The sequence below is a fragment of the Melanotaenia boesemani genome, chromosome 12 (assembly GCF_017639745.1).
Source record: "Melanotaenia boesemani isolate fMelBoe1 chromosome 12, fMelBoe1.pri, whole genome shotgun sequence".
In the NCBI taxonomy this organism is placed as follows: Eukaryota; Metazoa; Chordata; class Actinopteri; order Atheriniformes; family Melanotaeniidae; genus Melanotaenia; species Melanotaenia boesemani.
Window position 1 is genome coordinate 22656717 of NC_055693.1, and position 23267 is coordinate 22679983.

The 23267-nt window shown below is 37.3% G+C and overlaps 1 protein-coding gene across 8 annotated transcripts in view; it reads left to right on the top strand.

The window, feature by feature from the left end:
• The window catches only part of epha3 (eph receptor A3), a 106962-nt gene that overhangs the window by 49155 nt on the left and 34540 nt on the right, over nucleotides 1-23267 (top strand). For 4 of the 8 annotated variants that reach the window (XM_042001084.1, XM_042001088.1, XM_042001083.1 and 1 more), the window contains 3 exons: nucleotides 10276-10431; nucleotides 14161-14520; nucleotides 21327-21466. In XM_042001084.1, the coding sequence (XP_041857018.1) occupies nucleotides 10276-10431; nucleotides 14161-14520; nucleotides 21327-21466 (656 nt within the window). The remainder of the gene's footprint in view (nucleotides 1-10275; nucleotides 10432-14160; nucleotides 14521-21326; nucleotides 21467-23267) is intronic. The other 4 variants (XM_042001087.1, XM_042001090.1, XM_042001091.1 and 1 more) reach the window with 1 other exon arrangement.

Genomic DNA, 23267 nt, shown 5'->3' on the forward strand with positions numbered 1-23267 from the left:
GCACAAATATGTATGGGGTTTTTAGCATATTGCTGTTTTGGGTCTTCTTATCCCTCAGTTCTCCTGACATTTTCCAGAAAATAAGCAGTCGCTAATGCAATTCTCCAACAAGATCTGAGAAAGCGGGGCAGCCTCTCCCCAACTGTGGCTAAGTGTCAGCAAACATAGGGTTGCACATTGATCAGAATTACAACAGTGAAGGGATCACAAGGTGAAGTTAGAACCTAACTCATGTCTTTGAGTCTAATTTTAATGGGGTTTCAGTTTATTTATATGTAATCTATGTGGTAGTTTTACTCCACATGTTTAAAGACAGATGTTTCCAGAGGTTTAGAATCCTAATTTTTTGTTTGTTTGTGGCACTCCTATGGCTTTGTCAATTTGTGTCAATTTCTTTCTTTACATCTTGCCTGCTGAGCACACTGAGTGAAGTGGGCCAACAATATTTTATCTGAGCATGTTCCAGTCTGTGTGTGTGTGTGTGTGTGTGTGTCCAGCCGCCTTGTGGTTGACCTATTTTCTCTTAAAGTTGAGAGCGCGTCCTCACAGGCACTGGTCAATAAAATTTTCCTGCTGTTGCTTGCCTCTAAAAGAGGCAAACACACACAAACACACACCTTTGAAAACACACACACACACACTTGACCCTTACAAATATATATGGAACAGGAATGATGAGAGCTCTTCTGCCCATTTCTAGAGTCCTCCATTTTTCCCTTGTCTCTTTTGTAGCCTGTCGTCTCACAGTCTTTTAAATCTTCCACAGTGTTTGTATACATTGAAGAATATGTTCATACATTTAAAAATAAATAAAAACAACTTGCATCACCTCCTTTCTAAAATCAGTTTTTACAGTTTGACAGTATTATGACTGCAAATACATCCTAATGAATGACTTATATTTTTAGTAACAGAGGTTATGTAAATGTAACATTGGCTATAACAAAGGATGTAAAACTGTCTGGGCTCAACATCAATTTTCCCATATTAACATGGAAATGGTGGCTCGGTTGCCTTTGGCTACCATTGTCACACATGGGATTGTGGGACAATGGTCGAGCCAACTAAATCACCAAGACGACGACAGCTAGTGTCTCTGTGTGAAAGAGTATCAGGTGTACATGGATGGTTATCAGTCATGTTAAGAGAAACATAATAGTCCTGTAGAGGAAGAGTAAAAGCAAATGGGTTTAAACTCCAGCCTTTTTGTGTGCTTTGTTTCCAGGGACTCTAACAGGGGAATGTGCATGTGTGTGTTAGTGTGTGTGACAGTGTTGGTGGAAAGTGAGAGGGCAGTTTGAGGTCAGTATTTATTTATTTATTTTTTTTCCGAATGTAGTAGCTGCATACACACAGATGTAAACACAAATATTGGATTTGTAAATGTGGTGTTTGTACTGTGCAGGTGTGTGTGCTTGTGAAAGTTGGTGGGATCAGATGGTTTGTTTCTTTCTTAGCAAACTTTGAGAAATGTAGTCAGTAAGAAGATTCTTCTGTTTGTTGAAAGTGATCACAAACTCTTATCGTAAACCATTTAAATTTAAATAATATCAGTATGTGAACTTGTGTGTGTCTGTGCGTGTGTGTTTATGGGCATGCGGAGTGTGTTCCAGCTGGTGTGCTACTGGATGTCCTGGATATTCTTACTGACCTGGCTAATCTCTGGAGTGTGGAGTGTGTGGAAAGCAGTAATTGCATCCTTGATGGATACAGCAGGGAGTTGATCCATGCCTCTGCATGTGTGGGGTTTGTACAGTACTTGCCCTGTTTTGTCCCAGTTTATTGTCCTTCACAGCAGCCTTGCACTTACACATAGACACAGACACACACATTCATACGCATGCTTTTAATGAGAGTGCTATTTCCATTCAATCTTCAGTTAATTTAGTCTTTAGGACAGGCCCCACAGGTGTCATTCTTCATAGAGGACTATACCTATTTCTTTTTGCTGCATCAAATAAAGAGAAATGTATCTTTTACTCATGTTTAAGATCAAGTGTTTAACATATTTTCAGTTGTCTTTGCTAAATACTTCTAATAGGATCACGACAGCTGAGACAGCCTCACCCATTATGTTGCAATATTAAAAGTAAGCCATCTTTTTCATTTCAGGAATGTCAGTTTAGTAAGTGAGCTTGCTGACAGACCTAAAGACAGACCAATAACAACATCACCTTTCCTAATCCAAACACTAAGGAGAAGCTATGTGATCATTAGCCTGTTTTCCATTACTGTTTATGGTTCGTATACAGAGGATGTGAATAATAACTGTATCCGGTGCTTAAGGTGGGTTTTTTTTTCTTTTTTTTGTATTTCAAAGACAACTCAGTACACATTAGGGGGATTGGAAACAACTTTAGTCCTTCCTGACCTGGCAAATATGAAGATAATGTGCTTCATCAGCTGTTTCCAGTCTGTGAACAACAAACTTAGAAGACTGAGCGACATTTTTCCAGATATGATTCCCAGATAACCTCATAGACTTTTCCTCAAGAAAAGTTCTCTCCACATTTTCCCCTGTAGATCTAATATTAGTTGTATAAGTGAGATTTTGAGCGTCTTCAGTTTTCTTCATGCTTCTCAATGTTTCCGCTTGCTTTTGAGGGTGCCACAGCACTTCAGTAAACAGGGTATCTTAATGAGCATCAGCTGTGTTGATTTTGCTAATTTCCTCTTGAGCTGAAGAGCGCTATTGTGCATATGCAGAGGAAGAAAAACAGAGAAGTCATAATATACCCCCCCCTCCCCCCCCCCCCCCACACACACACACGCAAACACACGCACACTTTTTTTTCAATCATAAAGATCAGTCTGATATATGAAAGCAAATATTTCCTACTATTAAAATCTAATATGATGTTGTTAGCACACTGCTTATATTGTGAATGTATGACATTAATCACCAAAACAGTCCTCATTTCCTGGAAATAATTAGTTTAATTTCTAACAACATTTCAGATTTCTCAGGCAGATTGTTTTTGGAAAAACAGTGGGTACTATTTACACAGCTCCATGTTTGAAGCAAAACACACACATGCGCACACACACACACAAGATGACAATTTTTTTTAAGTGTTTCACTTTTTAGGCTCCTTTTGGCCACATTATTATTAATGGAGACCCTTTACTTTCTTTTCTCCTCTTTCCTTCCAACTCTCTCATCCTTTTTTTTTGACTATCTTATCTTCCTCTGCAGTCTTTTTATGTTCCTCTTACCATCCTCATCAGACTGCTTTATTATGCAAATCAGTGTTGGATGAGATCACTTAATTAAGCTCTACTGTACTAGTTTGTGCAGTCACACACATGCACATTCATAGAACACACTTTCACACACATACTCATGGAAACTTATTTTCACACAGACAGAAAGATACTGTTGATCATTGTCTGGTGACTGGCCAACAGGATGTTGAGTTGTCTGCACATGCACCCACAAACAGGCCATTTAGGCAGCAGAAGCATCGCTCTGTATGTTAAGATAAACACACTTGATAAGTAAGGTCTTTCCAGGTCATTAGCCTGCAGTTAGCATCACATCCTCCTTCGCTCACCTCATGAAGCCAGCTGCTTAATTTCTGCTGCAGCTGAAAACACAGCTTATGAGGTCATTGTAGTGAAAAAAACAACAACCAAAAAAAAACAAAACTGAACATCAGGGTTGAAACTTAAACAAGTTTTAGGTATGCTGAGAAAGCCTGAGGGGCAGGAGTGTTAGATAATCCTGAGCTGTTATTCTAGGAAAATCTGAAAAAAGGAAAAAAAAGAATGAATGCTTGAAACATTTAGAATATAAGACACAGTTTTGGTAAATTTCACTTTTAGACATGCCCTTATACATTTGTTTAATGGAAATAAAATTAATAAAGCAAAGAAAAAACAACTCTTTATGTTGTATTATTTATAAAAGTGGTCAATGAGTCCAATATACAATTAAAGTTGCAAGTGGGCCCTCACATCTGTGCATGTGTCATGTCATGGCACATTGAAACCATTTTATTGCAAGGGTAGAGGTCCTTGAGTCCAGACTCCAATATTTAATCTGGATTTTGTACAACATAAATCCATACTGTTTCCTGTCTGTTATGTTGCATTAGAAATCCCCTGCTTTTTGTGTAATGTCTCTGTATATGATGTGTGAAATGTAGCTTTTAAATTTAATGAAAACCATACAGTTGTCATATGAAAAAGTTATTCAATTTCTACATTATGTGAAGTGATGAGGATGACTTGGTATTATCATCACATAGATTTCTAAAACATGAGACTTTTTAAGTATGCTACATTTTGGTGAAATTGAACTGTGCTGTATGTTTGACTCACCGTTACTGCCTGTTTAATTACTTAAAACTCAGTAACTTTACAATTATGCATCAGAAGGGTCTATAAATTAGAAAGCTAAAATATGTTGATATGGCTCATTTTCTAACAATTCTAACTATTTCAGTTCGGGCTCAGTCAAAGAGAAACGTGAACTGACGTGAAGTTACATATTAAGGACTAGATTTACATGTATTACAGCAACGTGGCTCCAGGGTTGCTTTGTCAAGATTTTGCAATCCAATCATCAGAACCATTTTAAAATTTAAGTCCCTCCACTTGTGACATGTGAATGTTGAATTTCTTGAGTGTTTGGGCATTCTGAGCCCATCAAAAATAAATTCCTGTTTTATTGCAGGTAGGCAAGCAAAATTGTTTATTGAAGACTGCTCTTTTTACAATTAAAGACCTACATTGTCTCAGGTTTTCCTGACCAAATCTGAGACCACTAACTAACCACTAAGGGGGAGCATGTCAAAGCTGAAGCATATGATTTTCTCCAGGCTGTAGAGGGAACACATGACTGGGAATGAATGTAGATTTTACAGGCTGGGACCCTCATGAAACTGTTAAAGTGTTTTCCATCTTAAGCTCATGCTATGCCAACACAAGACTAAAAACAACCACAGTACAATAATTAACAATTACGCCCTTAAAAGTTGGAAGCCCATTATAGTCCTTTGTTATGGTATATTTTCATTAGCTTCAGTGGCTCTTATAATGTTTATCAAAGCTGATTTTAGTTTAGTTTGGACATTTAATGTGTTCTCCAAATGATGGATTCAGGCTCCAGAGATTCTTGTGGGCTCCAAATACACAGGATAATTTATTTTCCTAGACTGGTAGGCACAAGCACATTGGTCTGCTTCAGTTACTACTGACACAGAGATTTATGTTGATATGTCTCTAGTGTGATTGTCATGGCACATGACACAATAATTGAGCGTAAAAGAGATGAAATGCATAGCAATTTGCCCCAAGACACAAGCTAACAACTCTGATTATTGATTTCATTTATACTTCTGACAAAAATTAAATTATTTTACTGTGTTAGCGACAAATCAGCTTCAATAAATTGACTGTAATTCAGCATAATGGATGTTTGTGTCGCTTTGTGTACAGAGTAACGTAATCATGAATTACTCTTCCTCATCTTAATGTGTGTATATTTTTTCAAGATGTGTATGCTTGTAACTGTGTCGAATGTTAGTTAAGTGGAATGCAGATGGTGATACATTTGAGTGGTTGCTAAATACTATCTACTTTTATTCATGTGGTTTAAATAAGATTATTAATGGAATTTTTAAAAATGTAGCTATGCCTGCTTTTTATGGATTTACTCATTATTGTGTCTCATAATTCCATACCACATAATGATAGGACAGAAACAAATTCCCACTAAAATGAACCACAGTTTTATAAAAGAAAGACCTTTTTTAGATTTCTGTAACTTGTTACTGGTTGGCCCTGAGGGGGATCTCAAGGCAGGGGGCAAGATGTTTACTGTTGCCATGTTTCCAGTAACATTACAAGGAGCTCCGGATAAGACTCTGAGCCAAAAGCCTGAGCTGTCAAAGTAAATAAGTTTTCCATTTCAAAGAGAGCTATTCTAATTAAGGAGAGAAGGATGGAGCGACATAAAGAAAAGCAAAACCCACAGAAAAGAAGTGGAAAAGGGAGGGCAGGATGGGGGGGAGGTGGAGACGGAGGGAGATGGAAGAGGAGGAGAGAGGGAGTGAAAGTCATTGCAATCCTGTCAGGTTAAAAAAGAAAAGACGCGGAGGAGGTATGGAAACAGGAACTCTGTTGTTGGGTTGGTGTTTTGCTTTGGCTCAGGTTGCAGTGAGACTGAACCTCCATGTGTGTGAAGGAGATGGCGACCAAGCTTGAAGCTTTGGATCATATAGAGGTACTTTCCGTACATGACATCAGTCAATTTTCTAGTAATGAGAAAGATCAAAGGTCAGTTGGGGATGAGTCATGTGAGAGGTGAAATTCTGAGGGTAATCACATTCTGCCAATTATTACAGGTTATTCTAATAAAAACCTATCAAGTCTTATAAAGAGATCTCACCAGTAAAGATAAAGTAGCAACACTGATTCTTGAAAGCACTTCAGGTGTATTTTATGGAAAATATTACAGAATTCTAGAAAATATGGTGCAGAATGGCACATATCATAAATTAGCTTAGGTTAAAGCAACTTGCTATAAATTTGAAATAAAGCCACAAACCTGGAATATGAAATGTTTTTGCTTTAGATTAGGTCACTGGTTACAATTCACAAAATGAGAGACTTCATATGACCACTAAAGCAGGGTTGTTAATTATTGATGAGGGTGTCCTGTGACCTGGACTATTGATTGAACAAATTGCAGCCCCAGTTATTTTACAACTACCGTATCATGTGACTGCAGCAGCTCTACAGTACATGTTTACAGATCTGTATAAGTGACTGAGGTGATTGTATTACAGCTGTTATTATGTAAAGAGTAACAAGACGTTGTGTTATACCTCTGTGAGTGTGTGAGTATTTGCAATAAAATAACCGCGAATGATGTTTTTGTGTATGTGTGTGTGAAAATGTACTACTTGCAGGGGCAGTGTATGCACACTGTTCCTGATGCAGGCATTGATTTGAAAATCAAGAATTATTCATAATTTTTTCTTCTCTGTTTAAGACGCTAATACTTTTATACAAACTCTCATCTTTTAAAACATCACACATACTCTGACGCTGAAGACGCACATACTATTGTCAATAGTATCATGCTGTCCACTCATGCCTCTGCACACACTGATGTCAGCTCAACCCATCTCAGTTCTCCTCAAGATGAGGAGTTAACCTCCTGCGAGCCAAATCTGATTTTACCATAAGTGCCTGTCAGAGCTGCTTTTTTCAGTCTGGCAGAGACACAAGGAAGAAACAAGACCGTTATTATCCTTTTCCAGCACTTATAAAAATAGTTATAGGGTTGTGGTCATGAAAATACAACATATCACTATACTGTCACTGAAAATCTCATACCATAAATGCAGCTTTGGTTATTAACTTTCACAGTACATTCAGGGTTTATGAGATACTCCCTGTATGTGGTAAGTTTTTGTGACTGTGTTTCTCATTGAACAGTCCATTTATATTTTCAACTTTCATGTGGAAATTAGGAAATTTCACCATTGTGCTGAGTTGTCAGCAGTTTATTCAAGTGTAACAATATGGTTAAACAAGTCCAGTTACTTTTTTTTTTTCATTAGCGGTATTGAAGATGAGTTCTGCTCATCCAATAAACTGAGAGAGTTTACAAATTATGTAAACAGAAAATGTTTTCTGTTACTCTTTAATGATGCCTTAATGTCCTAGGCTCTCACAATCTCAAGGATGCTGTGACACTCTGTGGCATCAAAAGGATGCCACTCAGGGAAAGGCCACTGATCTTGGTGCTTCTTAAAGTCGAGAAAGGAAATACTACATCATGTAATCTCACCAAAGCTCTTTAAGGATTCTTTGAAGGTCTGAGTCTTTCATTTGGAGAGATTTCAAGGATGCTTGTATCGTCTGTTTTCCAACCTCCTGCGCTCCTTTGTGTTTATGAAAGCTAGTACAGCCATAAGAGGGATAGATGCTAAATGTGTTTTTCATTTTTTTCTTTTTTTAAGCCAACAGCTGCCAACTATTTTACAGCCATGTTTTCTTTCTCAATTGCCCATTTCATTTTTCTTTCCTAGGCTTAGAACATACATCGGAAAGTCCTATTTTATCACTGAAATCATTTTGACCATGGCTTGCTCCAACTACCTTTACTGTGGCTCACAGACCTGCAACAGCAGGCACATGCACATGTTAATCTAATCATACATGATACATATATTATTAACATGAGACTAAATGACTTAATGTAGATTTACATGCTTTTATCCTGAGTGACCTACACGTAAAGTACAACATTCAACCTTCAGGGCATCCAGAAACCCCAAGAGTAAGCATTAAGTACCAAATCTATTTAAAGGACAGGGTGCGAGAAGGACAAGTAAAGAGGTGCAAAGTAGGTGCTGGTAAGGTGTTGTTAGGGTGCTGGAGGTGGTGAGAAAAGAGGTGTTCTCAGAAAAGATGGGTCCATGAATCAGATCAGTCTTGAGTACAAATGCTTTATTATCCATAGATGATTCAAATTGTTATTTATCATTTATTTATTTATGTGCAACATTTGTGTGAGTTTGTTTGCCCGTTGTCTTAAAGGTAGGCCTGATCTTCAGTGAGAATTTCAAAACTGCATCTAAACAGAAACAGATCTTGCTGGGTGTGTGCCCGGTGGTTTGACAGTTCAGTGAATACAATGAAAGCATCTTTCTTCGGTGTTATTTAGAGGAGAAATGTTCTGTCAAATGTGGCAAATGGTTTGTAGGATCAAGTGAAAATCCATATCTGTCACTGGGACAATATTTACTCATTTAAATTTTTGCCTGTGTAATCTCTGATATATTCCAGCAGCAGCTACTTTGCTGCCTCTGTTACCTGATTGGCTGGGGTTGCTGGTTGTCAGGTCTAATTTCCTGCTGTGTCCTCCAATCAGGGTGGTATGCTTTGCGTGTGTCAGCAAGTGTTGCGGTCGCCAATTCTGTCAGTACGATCATACAGAGCTATTTAAACCCGCTCCACATTCTAATGTACTCACACTGAAGCATACATGCACCCGCACCTTCACATGCACATTCATGTTGTAGACAGTTGAGTATTTAGTGCAGCATAGGGACCTTGGTGTGGCTGTGTCAGTGATGGATACGGCAGGAGTATCAGCAGTGTTGGTTTTTGCAGAAGTGTGCTGTCTACCGCTGGGATCTGTCGGGCCTGTTCTGCTGAGCCCACACATTCTGCTGGCTCACTGCTATGGCTGCTACTCATTTCTCTAATCGCATGTGAGGGTGTGTATGTGTGGTGGAAAGCATGCTTGTTTGTTGGAGTATGTGTGCAACAGTTAACATAACGTATGTTAACGTCACAGAGCCGTGTTTGCATTTTGATAAAAATCTTTTAGCTCTAATCGGTGTTTGCTGCATCTTATTTAAAATGCAATCCAATTATAGAAGGTTGACATGAAACGTCTGAATGACTGAAATTGATTTACATGGTGTCAAACCTGCATTCAGAAATTCTTCCAATACAAAATATACATTTCATTGAAATAATTAAGTAATGGAGGAATGGATTACTCTAACTCTTCTCCTTAGAAGTTCAGTGTTCTTAATATCTGACTCTAAATGGGGCTTGATTATCATAGACAGGAATTTTGTAGGCTTAATTGCTTCTTATCCTAACACTGAATCTAGATAAGATGACAGGAGTTCAACCTTAAGCCAATGGAAAGAGGAGAAAAAAAAAGATCCAAAATGGAACTAAATAGGTGGGGAAACGATTTTAACTATAAAAAACAACTTCTCTTTTATCTCCACCTCCTCTTGCCTTGATCTTCCCTCCAACAGTCATACTTTTAATTACATATGCAACATACAGTGGTAGAGTGTCACCCTACTTGTGCAGATTGCAACAGATTTGTGTTGAGTAGGAGTTAAAAGAGCTGCTGAGTGCAGATTTAATACCGCAGATATTTAAAGAGAGCATCCCTTTTATCTGAGGGGACAATTTGCATTATTCATGTTGTGCCTTCTGAGAGCTGAAGATAGAAGAAAATAGAGACAAAGACATTTCAGAGAATTATTGTTTTACCAGCAGTCAATGGATTCCTGTTACATTACCAGCAGACTTACATCCATTCTTTTTCTAGGTCTTTGTTGATGTGTGTGTGTGTGACAGTAAAACTGCATTAAACGCTCCCCATCTTTCATTTCTCACTTTCTATTGTTGTAGGTGTCATGAAGAAGAATGCAGCTATTATATAGTTGTCCATGCACCGGTTCAACATCATGCTCATGTTTCTGTCTGTGCTCTTGTCTTTTCCAGCATGCAGGGCGGGCTTCTACAAATCTACCCTCGGCAACATGGAGTGTTCAAAGTGTCCGCCTCATAGCTTCTCTCACCATGAGGGGTCTCTGCACTGTAGCTGTGAGAAAAACTACTTTCGCGCTGAGGGAGACCCTGCCTCCATGGCCTGTACCCGTAAGTGTGTGTTCATTTTCAGATTGTTATTAACCTCTCCAGCTGATGTGAGAAGTGAATTGCTAAATGATGCAGGTTTCACGATACATTTCATGATGCTGTAAGCACAATCAGATCCTTTGCAAAGGGATTATTGTCCTTTTTGCAGAGTGCTTTGTCTGTTCAACAACTCATACAGTATAACATTAATACATATACAAATATAAACTGTGGAACTGCTTATGATATAAACACTACTATCAAGTAAACTTTGCCTTCCATATAGCACAGTCAGACATTGTTATGTAGCTTTCCAATTCACTGTTAAAAACAATAAACTAATCAACAAAAATGGTTGACATTCCTCATTTATTTAAATGCCTTTTTACCACCTTTTCCATTCCCTCAATAGTTCTCTCTTGCCTCCATCTGATGCAAATAGTTTGCAGATGCAGGTGCCTCCCACAAGCATTCTGAAATGAACTCACTCTAAAACTATAAATCACTGCATTCCCTGATGTCAGATTATGGACACATCTGTTACAAAAGGGGCAGCGTGAAGAACAGTAGAAAATATAAATCAAGGCCTACAGTCAAAGACAGAATCCTAATTAGAAAGGCAGTCATGCAAGGTGCTTTATGTGATTATCTCAACATCATCTTGTCAACTACGCAAATTCCACCTCACCGGGACAGATTGAGCACCACAAGGGCTGAAAATGAACAGATAAGTTGTTAGCAGATAACAATCATGATTACCTCACGAGAGAGATGTTACTGGCATGGAGCCGGTAGAGGTTGTTTCAAGTTGAACCAGGAAATTTGAAAATGTTGGTAGACAGGAAAATCTCAAAGACCAGAGAGACACTTTATTTATTTTTGCATTTAATATGAGATATTTCACTAACAGCTGTTTAAACAGAAGTTTGTCCTCTTACAAGAATTCTGTTCAGTCATGTTTATATACATCAGCACATTTATCAACAGCTCACACAACTAACTCTGAATTATTACAAATGTGTGCAAAATGTCCCCATTCTACCCTGCTGAGAGACACAGAGACATTGATTGCATTTGTGTGTTAGTCTATAACAGAAAACAGTCATCACATTAATGTCTTTGTGAAGAAATGGATACTGACCAAAAACTGACCAAAACTTTTAACCATTACAAGTTTGACTTTAAACCAACATTATTTCCTCTGGGTCAATGTTCTAGACACTGGACATGGACTCGCAGAAGCATGAACGCTGTCTGTTTCCTCTTGATGCAAAACATGAATTTAGACTATTTTTCTCTATTTTTTTTGCTCTGCATGAATGCATAAAATAGTGCAGAACAGATTAATGATATGAGAGTTGGAGAGTGAAGTCATTTTGCCAAACCTATTGTACAAAGCATGTCTTCAGAAAAATCTGACCATTTAAATTTCTATTTTTTTCTGAGCCTTATCAGCATCCAATTTTGTGAATTTTTCTATTAGTCATAGCTTTATAATGAAAATCTGCTTTTAATAACATTTTCACTTTAATGTCATGAGTTTGATTAATTCTCATCAAAAGGATTTGCTCTAGTCTTCTCTTAATGACTCAGAGAAAAATAGAAAGTGATTCACATTACCTCAAAGGATGGTATATATGTATATATAAATATATATATATATATATATGTACATTAAACATGAAGGATGTCTCCAAACAAGTCAGGAGTAAAGTTCTAGAGCAGTAAAAATGGGAGCTGGGTTAGAGAAAAAGAAAAGCATCATTACATGGGTTATTAAGAAATAGAAAGTACTACACCAAACCTGCCCAGAGAGGCGATACCATCAAAACTCTCAAACTCAGAAGAAGTGCATTTATTAGAGAAGTTACTAAAGCCCTTTTCAGACAGCCACCACTTTCCACTCTACTGGTGACAACTAAACGTGTGTCAATTACCCCCTGGTGCTTTTCCATAACATTTCACAACATCAGTATGTCTGAGTTACATCCATTAACATATACATATCACTTTCAACAAGGCACAAGCCCAAAGAGCTGCAGTCACATTAGCGGACAGACACAGAACAGCTGTGAGTTAATTTAGTTTCTGATCAGCTGTTCAGAGGAATTTGACAGATCAAGTTATTGAATAAATATATAACAGTGCTGTCCAAATGCTCCATGTGGTACCATGTCTGTTTTATTATTATTATTATTATTATTATTATTATTCTTTCATCTTCAAAAGAAAATGAGAAACAGCATGTAAAAGTTGAAGCTGCTCTTTCTGACCTTTTATGTCAGTCACATTAATGACAATGCTACATGTTTGTTAGCTCGATTTGATTTTCATAAAACGATGACATGATATGATGAAATAACTCCTGAGCGTGGTTTAATGTCTCGTTTGACAAATAGTGTCAATGATGGAATAGCTGCAGTGAAATTAAACCCTTACAATCATAACGCTGACTGTTCCATGAACTTTAATCAAGTAGGAACGTTCAACCGTCATGTCCTACACACCCACTACCTACTTGTAATGCTAACATCAATCGTTAAGGGGATGTAGGAAGTTGTTTTAATAAAATCGTGACTCTTAAATGTATGAACTGTCCCCGTTCCAACTGTCCGAACTGCAAATATGGCAGGTGAGTCTTGGGTCTTTGTCACTTTCAGTCATATCTAAATGAAGTGCGAGGAACATCAAAAAAAAAAAAAAAGACCAAGTAATTGTACGTCATTGCTTTGATGATTTAATGAGGACATTAATGTTATGCAGCTCATGCACAGTATGAAAATTAAACTTAAACTTTTTTACCTCCACAATGTTTTGCTTTATATATATATATATATATAAAGAAAAAAGTATATTTAAAAAAAGCATTTGGAGTTCCCTAAAACACATCTGAGAGGCTCCTGAAACATGTGGAAAAAATGACTAAAATTAAACTTTTTGGCCATCAAGGTAAAACCCAACACCTCTCATTAGTTTGAGAAGACAAACCCCAAGTGGAGGAGGATCGTACCCACATCATGCTTTGGAGATGTTTTTTTTTATTGGCAGGGATTGGGAACTTGGTCAGAATTGAAGGAATGATGAATGGTGGTAAATACAGGCAGATTCTTGAGGAAACCCTGTTTCAGTCTTTTGGGGAATTGAGACTGGGGCAGAGGTTCACCTTCCAGCAGGATAATTACAAAAAACATACTGTTAAAGCAACACTAGAGTGGTTTTAGGGGAAACATTTGGATGCTAAACCAAAACCTCTATGCAACAGAAAATCTGTGGCATGAATTAAAGCTTGCTCTTGAAAAGCAAAATACAGATTGAAGAGTTACAGCTTTTTGGCCTTAAGGATTGGACAAAAATCTCTGTATTTAGACAGTAGCAAGGAATTTGTAGCTGAGAATACTGCAGAAGGGGACTGGTATTTTTCTTTTAATGCCAGTGTTATTTAAACTAAATAAAGTGACAAATACAACTTTACTTAGAGGCTGAATAATGAGTAAACACACATTTCTTACATCTCTGTTTCCTTCTTAGAAATAATAATTAAAATGAATTTGCATTATTATACATATTAAAATAATAATCACTTGTGCTGCTACAATATTCCATCTCAAGAAAAAATACCATTTAGGATCCATTAAATCCTTAAGGTTCATCTCATATGCTCTCTGTACTACACCACCTACCCTCTGGAAACCCAGTGGTCTCCTACTGCTCCACATTTCATCTTCTTCTCTGTTCTGTTCTCTCCACCAGGACCTCCTTCATCTCCCCGGAATGTGATCTCTTCCATCAATGAGACCTCAGTTATCCTGGACTGGAGCTGGCCAGAAGACAGTGGAGGTCGCAAGGATATCACCTTTACTGTCCTGTGCAAGCGCTGCCGTGGAGTTGTTGCCAATGGCAACAACAGTGGGACCCAGCGATGTGAACCTTGTCGAAGCAATGTTCGTTTTCTTCCAAGAGCCACTGGCCTCCACAACACCACAGTAACAGTGGCTGATTTGTTAGCCCACACCAACTACACCTTTGAGATTGAAGCACAGAACGGTGTGTCGTTGTCGGCACCCAAAATGAGACAGTATGCTGCTGTCACCATCACCACCAACCAAGCAGGTAAGATATCACAGAACACGAGTTTATGGATTTATCAGGTAGAGACACAGTAATTATGGGACAAATGAATGACAAATGTTATAATGCAAACATTTGACCTGGAGGCTAATACTTAACTCATGTCTGAGACATTTATCTATTTATCTATATTCTTATTGCCTGTGGCACTGAGTATCCAATGTCTATACTTTATACTTTTTTTGTCTACTGATTACTTAGATGTAGTCACTCATAACTACTTGGATTAATTCAGATAGAAAAAAGAAAAGACATTTTAAAAAATTCTTAGTGTCTTTAATGTTGTCTTATATTATCATGATTGCTTTTATATGATATGATATGCAACTCCCTAACACTGGCATATATTAAAATTATATCTATGGTTTCTAGAATAAAATGAGCTGCTAAAAAATCAAAACAAAACAAACAAAATAAAAATCTGCTACTTTCTGTCATTTTGTGTTTATCACTACCTCCCATGCAGTCTTCCAGAGTTTAACACATATTCACATATTCACCTCTCACTTCAGAACTATTAAGCCAAAAGACAACCTTTAAAATATATGGTGAGAAAACAAGTAAAAAATGTGTCTTGAATTTATGTCAAAGGTGGGGCAAGAGATGTTAAGATGTCAAGCATCAACCAGAATAACCACAGTTTAAATCTGGTTTAAGAGCCTGGTTTCATCTTTCACTCCATTATTTTCAACAGTGTTTCCCCTCCCAGACACATAATGACTCAGATCTGTATCATATGCTCCAAAAGTTATTTATAAGTAGTTAATAACACCCATTAAGTTTTTGGGCTGAAGATTTTATCAGTTGTCATGTGTTTAATTGAACATAAAACCAAAGTACTCAGAGAGCCAGCCTCAAAATTTCACTAACTCACATTTTAAAATATGTAAAAAACAAACAAACAAACAAAACAAAAAAAAACCACATAAATTACTCTAGGTTAAATAGGAAATAGCTAACAGTAGCTAAATCAAAACAGTTGTTTCCTTTGGCTCTTTTTTGTCTTGCAAGTCTTTGTCAAGTCATTATTTCAGCTGAATCTCTTTCTGGGTAGATCCAGTCACTCAGGTCATGGTAATCCTTAAAGAGCTTAAATAAAGGCAACTGGACTTCTTTTTCGTTGTTTTTAAAGAGTTTCACCTCTCATCTAAAAATGCTTCTTAGGTTCTGACTTGTTGGTGGAGAGTTTTGTCTTTTTAAGGGTTGAGATCACATGTGTCGCTGACTCACGTGGCAGTTGTGTGGGTCGTTTCAGTCACTGACACCTGCAGGTTGACAATAACCAGTTTTTAACACAGAGTCTAATGTGTGAATTGTTCTGGAACTGTCTTTTGACAGTACTCAAGACTGCTTTGTAGGTACTTGGAAAGGTGATACCGATTTTTTTTTTCTGTTCTGAGATGGTTTTTCCAATTTGATATGGCTTCCTTGACATCTTGCTCAAATCATCTGCCTTCTCTGTTCTAAATGGTGTACATTGCTGTTCTCAAAGGAGTGTACTTCATCCTTTAGATGCAGATGGACTGCTGAATCTTGACCTGTAGAGAAAGCTCTCTAGTGTTTTGCCATGCTTGGTGGTATTTCATTTTTATTATTTCAACTAAACCACTCCCCTAAATTCACATATGGGATTACAAATCAATTTTAATTTTACTCAGACTTTGCACTAGAGGATTACAAAAAGGAATTTAGTATATAAGGTAGATTATAACTGTAATTTAAACAATACTACAGGGCTGTTTACAGCAGTGTAAAATCCATTAATGTGTGAACTTCTCACTTTATTTCTGCATTTCCATGTGCATAAGTCTTAACCTATACTGTTCTTGCCACAAACATATGCACTCCAGCCATCAGCCCAAGACATTTACAGGCCGATCCCAGGCCGCTGTTCTCTTGTTTAACGACCAGGATCGAATGACCTCCTCCTTTGCAAAAGAAATATCTCCTCCTTTTAACAGACTCTCTTAACGTGGGGATGGCCTCCTAAAACTCCCATCAATCCTTTTAAACAAATATCTCTCCCCACATCCAGTTCTTAGAAGAATAAGGAGGCAAAGGGAAGCAGTGTTGAGAAACTCCAAGGGTAAAATAAATCTAGCTGCGGCATAAAGTGCCAAACCTCAGAAATCTCTGACTCGAGCAAGGAATGCACAAAGGTCTAGCTCTAGCTCATCAACTTAAATTTCCTTTCCCTACTCCTTCACTTTACCCTTACACAGTTTGCCTTTGTATTTGGTGTCAGTAGTTCAACATTTTTCATTACAGTGTTTCTGTTTTTTTTCTGGCCTGACTCTTTGCCTGGACACCAAGTCTTTTCCTTCTAAGCTGTGCTTTTTCACAGCCAAACCACATGTAGTTATTTTCCTTATATTCGTGTTTTTTTCATTTTTCATTATGGCCTTTTTCTTTCAAGCCTTGACCTTTGATTTGATGCTTTATTTATTTATTTATTTGTTTTTGCTCTCAGTGAATAGATACGATTTTCTCCCTAAGTTCCCGTACAGCTATGTCAGACTCTGTCATATACTGAAGATGATAGGCACATGGCAAGAGAAGTAAATTTACACTGAGTGGTCAGAGTAAGTGCCTTCAAGCTTAATATATTAAGACTTAAACAGTTTCAAGGGTACTGCTTAATGTCCCTGCTTTATTTCAGGAAAGAAAAAAGTTGTTTCAGTAGTGCAAAGTCACACATTTACAATCTGTGCTCGCACACTGACAAGAGCTGTGTGTGAGCCCATGCAGCTTCATGGGTGGTGCAATTCAAGTACAAAGCAGTAGGTGCAGGAGGTCCTTTCCAGTCTGTGAAAGCAAAGCAAAAAAAGAAGAAAAAAAAAACAACAATAAAATAATAAATAAACAAGAAAAATTTCCATTACATATATGGATTTTTTTACGTTAAACTATTGTTGTGTTGATCAGATATTTCTCACACAATCTCCTTTGGAGTTAAATTCACTAACTGAGACTACAGAAGTTGTGTCTTTAGTCTACACAGAAACAAGTTTTTTGATCCATGTGGACTTCTAAAAAGTTGAAACAGAATAAGCTAGGTATATCCATGTGTCAGTAGAAAGCTTGAATGACCCCTGCACAGGCTACCGGGAACAGTGGTTCTGTTTTTGATGGTATAATTTGGTTACTTATTGGATGTGATTTACAATCAGATGAGGCCCACTAGAAGACTTAGAAATAAGTTAAAAATATGATAAATGTGAACATAAAAAAGAAGCTGTTGGGCCTTAAACATAACCTCACACCTCTGTGTACTCAAAAGCTTAAAATAAAAAAAAAAGAAGGAAGTTGAAGTTAAATGCAAAGATTTGTTGACCTGAATTCTGTGTTTTGCTGTGCTGGGATTACAAGTGAAAGGATTTACACAATGAAAACCAAAAGCGTCTACAAAGGCAGAAGTTGTACATTCGTCTGTTTGTTTAGATGATTTTTTTATTTCTTATTGTATTGATGCTGAAATACTTATAGCATCTGTTGAGTCACAGACACATTTTACATTTAAAAATGTGGTCTCAGGTGTGCTTACTCATTGTTTGCTACATGTTGTGACTGTTTGGCTGTAGTGTAACAGGTTAAAGACATGACCTCTTTTAGGTCTTTTATGAGGATTGGAGGTGCACATACGTTTCCACTGAAGGGGAGAATTAAGATCAAGAATTTATTGCTATGAGGATAAAGGTCAGTAAAGATTAAAACCAAACAGAAAGCCAATTCAAATGAGAAAGTTAAGCCAATTTAACAAAGCTTAAGAGTCTTCTATTGGTAAGCTTTATAATCTGTGTTGTTAGTCAGGGGATTCTCTCTACAATCTAAATATATATTAGATTTTGAAGAAGGCTTATCAACACTGAAAGGCCTTTGTGTGCCTAGAATATTGAAAAGCATCTTGATGTTTTAGCGATCAGAAAGGATGGATCTTGGTCTTTGATTTCAAAGATTAAACACACAGATCTACATGCAAATGTACACAAAAAACACCTTAACATTGTACCCACTTTCCTCAACCGACACACTTGCAGTCCTCCTCTTCTCTAACAAATATCTAAGCCTGCAGCTGCACACCCTCCATCAGCCCTCAGAGTTTACAAGGATTAGGTTTGTCAGTGCACCAGCCCCACCCGTCGACACTTTTTCTCAAACACATACACACATGTATAGATGCCAAAGCTGTTAAAAGCTGGATTAAGTGTTTCTCTGGGAAGGAGCAGTGTGTCCTGGCAGTGCTGTCAAGGTGCTGTCAGATAGTTCTCCTCCTCTCGCCTCCTTTGCCCTCCACTTACAGTTATAACTGTGCCACAACACGGTAACTATTGTCCACATCCATAAAGAGTTGTCTAATAAGCATCTGCAATTGAACTTTGTTAAGTGGGTTTGGTAAGAAAAGACCAAGAAATGTTATGTATAAATACGTACTTGTGAAAATTCAATTTTAACTAATACATTTTTAAACAATGATGGGGTTGTTGTCAAGGTGATTTAGGCATCAGCAATGATCTATCATTTATAGCAACCTGATGCTGTTCTATGTTCTACATACATGTTTTTAGATGTTTTCCGACAGCTGCATCGTGTTCCTGAAAGGACAGACTGAACAACTCAGAGGGCCAGTTTTTAAGGCCGTTAGAGGCCTGGTATGCTGTGTCAGTTTTATAGTTATGCCTCAGACAGAAACAGAGATTGACAGCAAATTAAGTGCTTGGCGATAGACATGAAGAAAACGATAGAAGGGGAAGCGTGGAGAAGAAAATAGGGAGGAGAGGAACTTGAAGCTGCCTCCAAGCGACCCAGACTCAGTAAATCATTACCACCATAAACCACAGAGCCAATAAAAAGCACAACCTCACCCCACTGTCAGAGCCAGAGGAGGAGGAGGAGGAGAGAAACAGGGGGTATAGAAACAGATTCTACCCATCTGGATTCATTACAGGAGAAAAAATAACTTCCCGCGGAAATACACACTAGTATGTGTACACACACTCAGACGCATTCTGCAGCCATATAATCATCATCAAGAAAGGCTTGAACATTTCAAAGACAAACATGTTTTTTCCTGTGGTCTAATAAAATTAAAAGTCGATGCCTCAGATGCTGAGTTGGCCCCGGAGCTGCCTGGCAATTAGAGAGCAGTAAAGAAGGGAAATGAGAAAGGGAGTGAAGAGAAGGGGAGAGTCGCAAAACGAAGGAGGGGAGCAGGGCTTCATGGAAGGAGAGATGTGCTGAATTACTAGATTGGGACCATGTGAACTCCCCGAGGCAAGGCCATGCATGGGTGAAGGATTGGTGAGGAAGATTGGCAAGGGAGAAAGCAGCAAACCAAATGGGATGGGGACAGCAAAGGGAGACAAGGACATAAAAGATTCATAGGGTTTAAAATGATACTTTTTTCCTCAAAAGGAAAAAAAAAGGATAAACTACTCTATTATTGTGAGAATTTGTGCAGTTTATTTTCAAGCTTCCATGTAAAACTGAATCAGTCAAAATGATGTTTCCTATTCTGATCAGAAAGTTATAAAATGGCAACTAAAAGTGGCCTTGTTTTTTTGTTATTTTGGTGATTTAACCAGTGATGCGTGCAATAAGTTCACCTCTACATTTTAAGATGGCTTTTTTTCGCCCCCTTTTTTTGGGCAATGCTGATTTATGTATCTGATTAGTTACTGTTCTGAATTATGTGTAAGCTAAAGATATATAGTATAACCTTAAATCACATCAGCATGATACCTTCTTACTCAATTAGTTTCATTATGACAGTCATTGTTTAATTTTAACAACAACATAACTGCCATTTATTTAAAAGCAAAGCATTAGATAATGCTAAAACTTGTTTCATTTTGTTGACATATGGGATCAAATTATTTACTAAGTTAATTTAACTACATTGTTTTAATACTCTCATAAATAAGACAATACTTTCAGCAATGAGGGAAAAATTCTTTTTTCCATCAATTTAAGAATAAAATACTCTGTTTTCAGGCTATGAATGAAACGTGAAAAACCTTCTGTAAAGACCTTGAAAATACAGAAGAATACAGGAATAAAGTTTAAAAAGTTTGTCTGAAGAATTCTGCATGAGAGCACGAGATGAAATTATTTTTTCAAAGCAGCCTTTGAAGAAATTCTCATTAGGAGCCAAAATTCACAGTAATACATTCTGCTCACAGAAAAAACAATGAGACTTCTCCACATTGATGGGCACATATTACAACAATATGTTTATGAAGGAATATTGAATTGATTGTAAATAAAAGAAGAACATCTCAAAAAATAGCCTAAAACATTCAAGATTCATCATCTGAAAGCAATAATCATTTACAGGGAGCAGTAATGAATGAATGAGTAAATAAATCAATAAACACACCTCTTTTTTTTGTTCCTTTCCTTCTTAAAACTTTAATTTTAATGTTGCCAAAAGTATGAAACACTTAAAGTTTTGCATTGTTACTTCAGGGCAGTTTCATGAAAATAGTCAAATGGATTAGTGTTTGTAGTCACTTGGAACTTTCAATAGAATTGTTTGCACAAAAGTTAGATATCTCTGAGGATGTGAAAGTATTATATGTGTTTGGGGATTTTTGTGTGTATGTGTAAGCATTTTTCTTACAGCATAATGTCTTATTTCCTTCACGATCTCCCTCAGCCTGTAACGTGGCCCCACCAAACGGCAAACTGAATTAAGCTAACAGGAACTATAGTCAATTGCCAGGATTAAGCACTAGGACTGAACTTCCACTGAACTTTCTTTCTCTCTCCTTCACTCTGGGTCTGTCCAGCTCCCTCACCTGTAACAGTTATCCGAAAGGAGAAAACATCTCGAAACAGTGTTTCGCTGACCTGGCAGGAACCAGAGAGACCCAATGGTATCATCCTCGACTACGAGATCAAGTACTATGAAAAGGTTGGTTCAGATTATGTGAGTATTAGAGATATACCTGGTGTGCCTTTGAACAAGGCAGCTTCATGAACAACAGCTTTTAAACAATTAATTCAACATTTTGGGAAATATTTTCTGCCTGAAGATTACCATCATTTGTCAATTCAGCTAACATGCTGAACAAAAGTATATCATATATTAATTAGTGGGTTTTAGAGTTATTAGCCTACTTAAATTACTTTGCTTTGGAAACGTTATTGTGTCTCACAACATTGTAATACACAGAAGTAAATATAAGTGGTAGAGCATTTCTGATTCAGGATTGTTTTCATTCTTACTTATAATGCCACATATTTCGAAATAGGAGCATGTCCTTTAGACTTTCTCTATCTCAATTTTTTAGAGTGTTTTTCTTTTTTAGGAGTTATTGAATCTAATGGATATAACTATTATTCTTTGGCATCTTTCTGATGCTGTGAGAAATTAATTTGCTGCTTGGCAAAAACAAATATGCTGAGTGTGAATGCAATACTAAAGAGGCCACACTTGTATGCAGCCCAAGCTAATTGTTGCCACATCTACTAACAAGATAAATGAAAGTTAGATTAAATCTTTCCATTAAACTGTAAAAAAAATAAATAAAGGTATGAAAATTTCAAACTCAGCAAAGCGTTTTCAAGATTGCTATTATGTACCATTTGCAGTTGCAGTCAGGCAAAAGTCTTTTTTCTAGTGCTAAATTATTATTATATTTTTTTTATTTAAAGATGTGTTTTGCATTTTATTTGAGATGAATCTGGGCCCACCTGTGTAATCACTAGGCCATCTCTTCCTCATATCCATCATCACAGTAATCCAGATAGAAAAGAACCATGCCTTCTGATGTTGTATATATATATATATATATATTTAAAAAGTCTGTTTAACACAAACTTGCCTTTAATGTTTAAAACTAAAAGTAACTGAAAAATGTGCTTAAGACAGGGAGGAAACTCGTGGATGAAAATCTTTTTTTTCTGTTCCCTTCGAACCTTTGGAGAAATAAAACTGAACTTTTTATGCATTAACATTCAGGAAAATGTTGTTCACTTCTCTGCTTGTTGAAAGGAGTACCCAGCCTCAATCTGTCACCAGTTGGGAGTGGGAATTTGCTGCATATTACCACTTTTTTTATGCACCATATGGAAAACTGAAAACAGGCACAACATGCTTCATTGCACAAAAGTGACATGAAACCAGCTTTTTCATCACCACTGATATTAAGGGATTGAAAACCTTTCTTCACTTTTTACCACTCTCCATCCTGTCTTTTTCCTCATGTGTGTTTCTCCTGCACATTGTTGGATTGCCTTTTTCTAGAAAGTGTGCTATACAACTACATGGCCTTGATATTCTTCTGTCCTTACACTTTCCCATTCTTATTGTTACCCTTCACCTCCCACCTCCATCTTCCCTGCTATCTCTTACACTGGACATCTCTGCAGTTAGCTCCACAATGGAGACAAGGTTTATGGAAGACAGTAAATGCATCTGTGGTGTCCCTCATTCCTCTGTGAAGACTAATTAGTGCAGAACGAATTACGCTGGCTTTCAGCGCTGGTGCTGTGCTATGGCTGACATTTGATGGTGAAATTACCCGTGGATGCAAGTTTAATCACCCTGGCTGATTCACAAGCTACCTAAGAGTGCATATGTGTGAATATAAGTGCCCCAGATCAGTTTGCTTGGATGCCAACATTGGCCTCTAATCTCTTGATTAGTTGGCTGACAGACGTTGTTTCCTATCTAAACTCAGGGTGTCTGCTCAGCCATCTTTAACTAAGATGCTAAAACAAGGTTG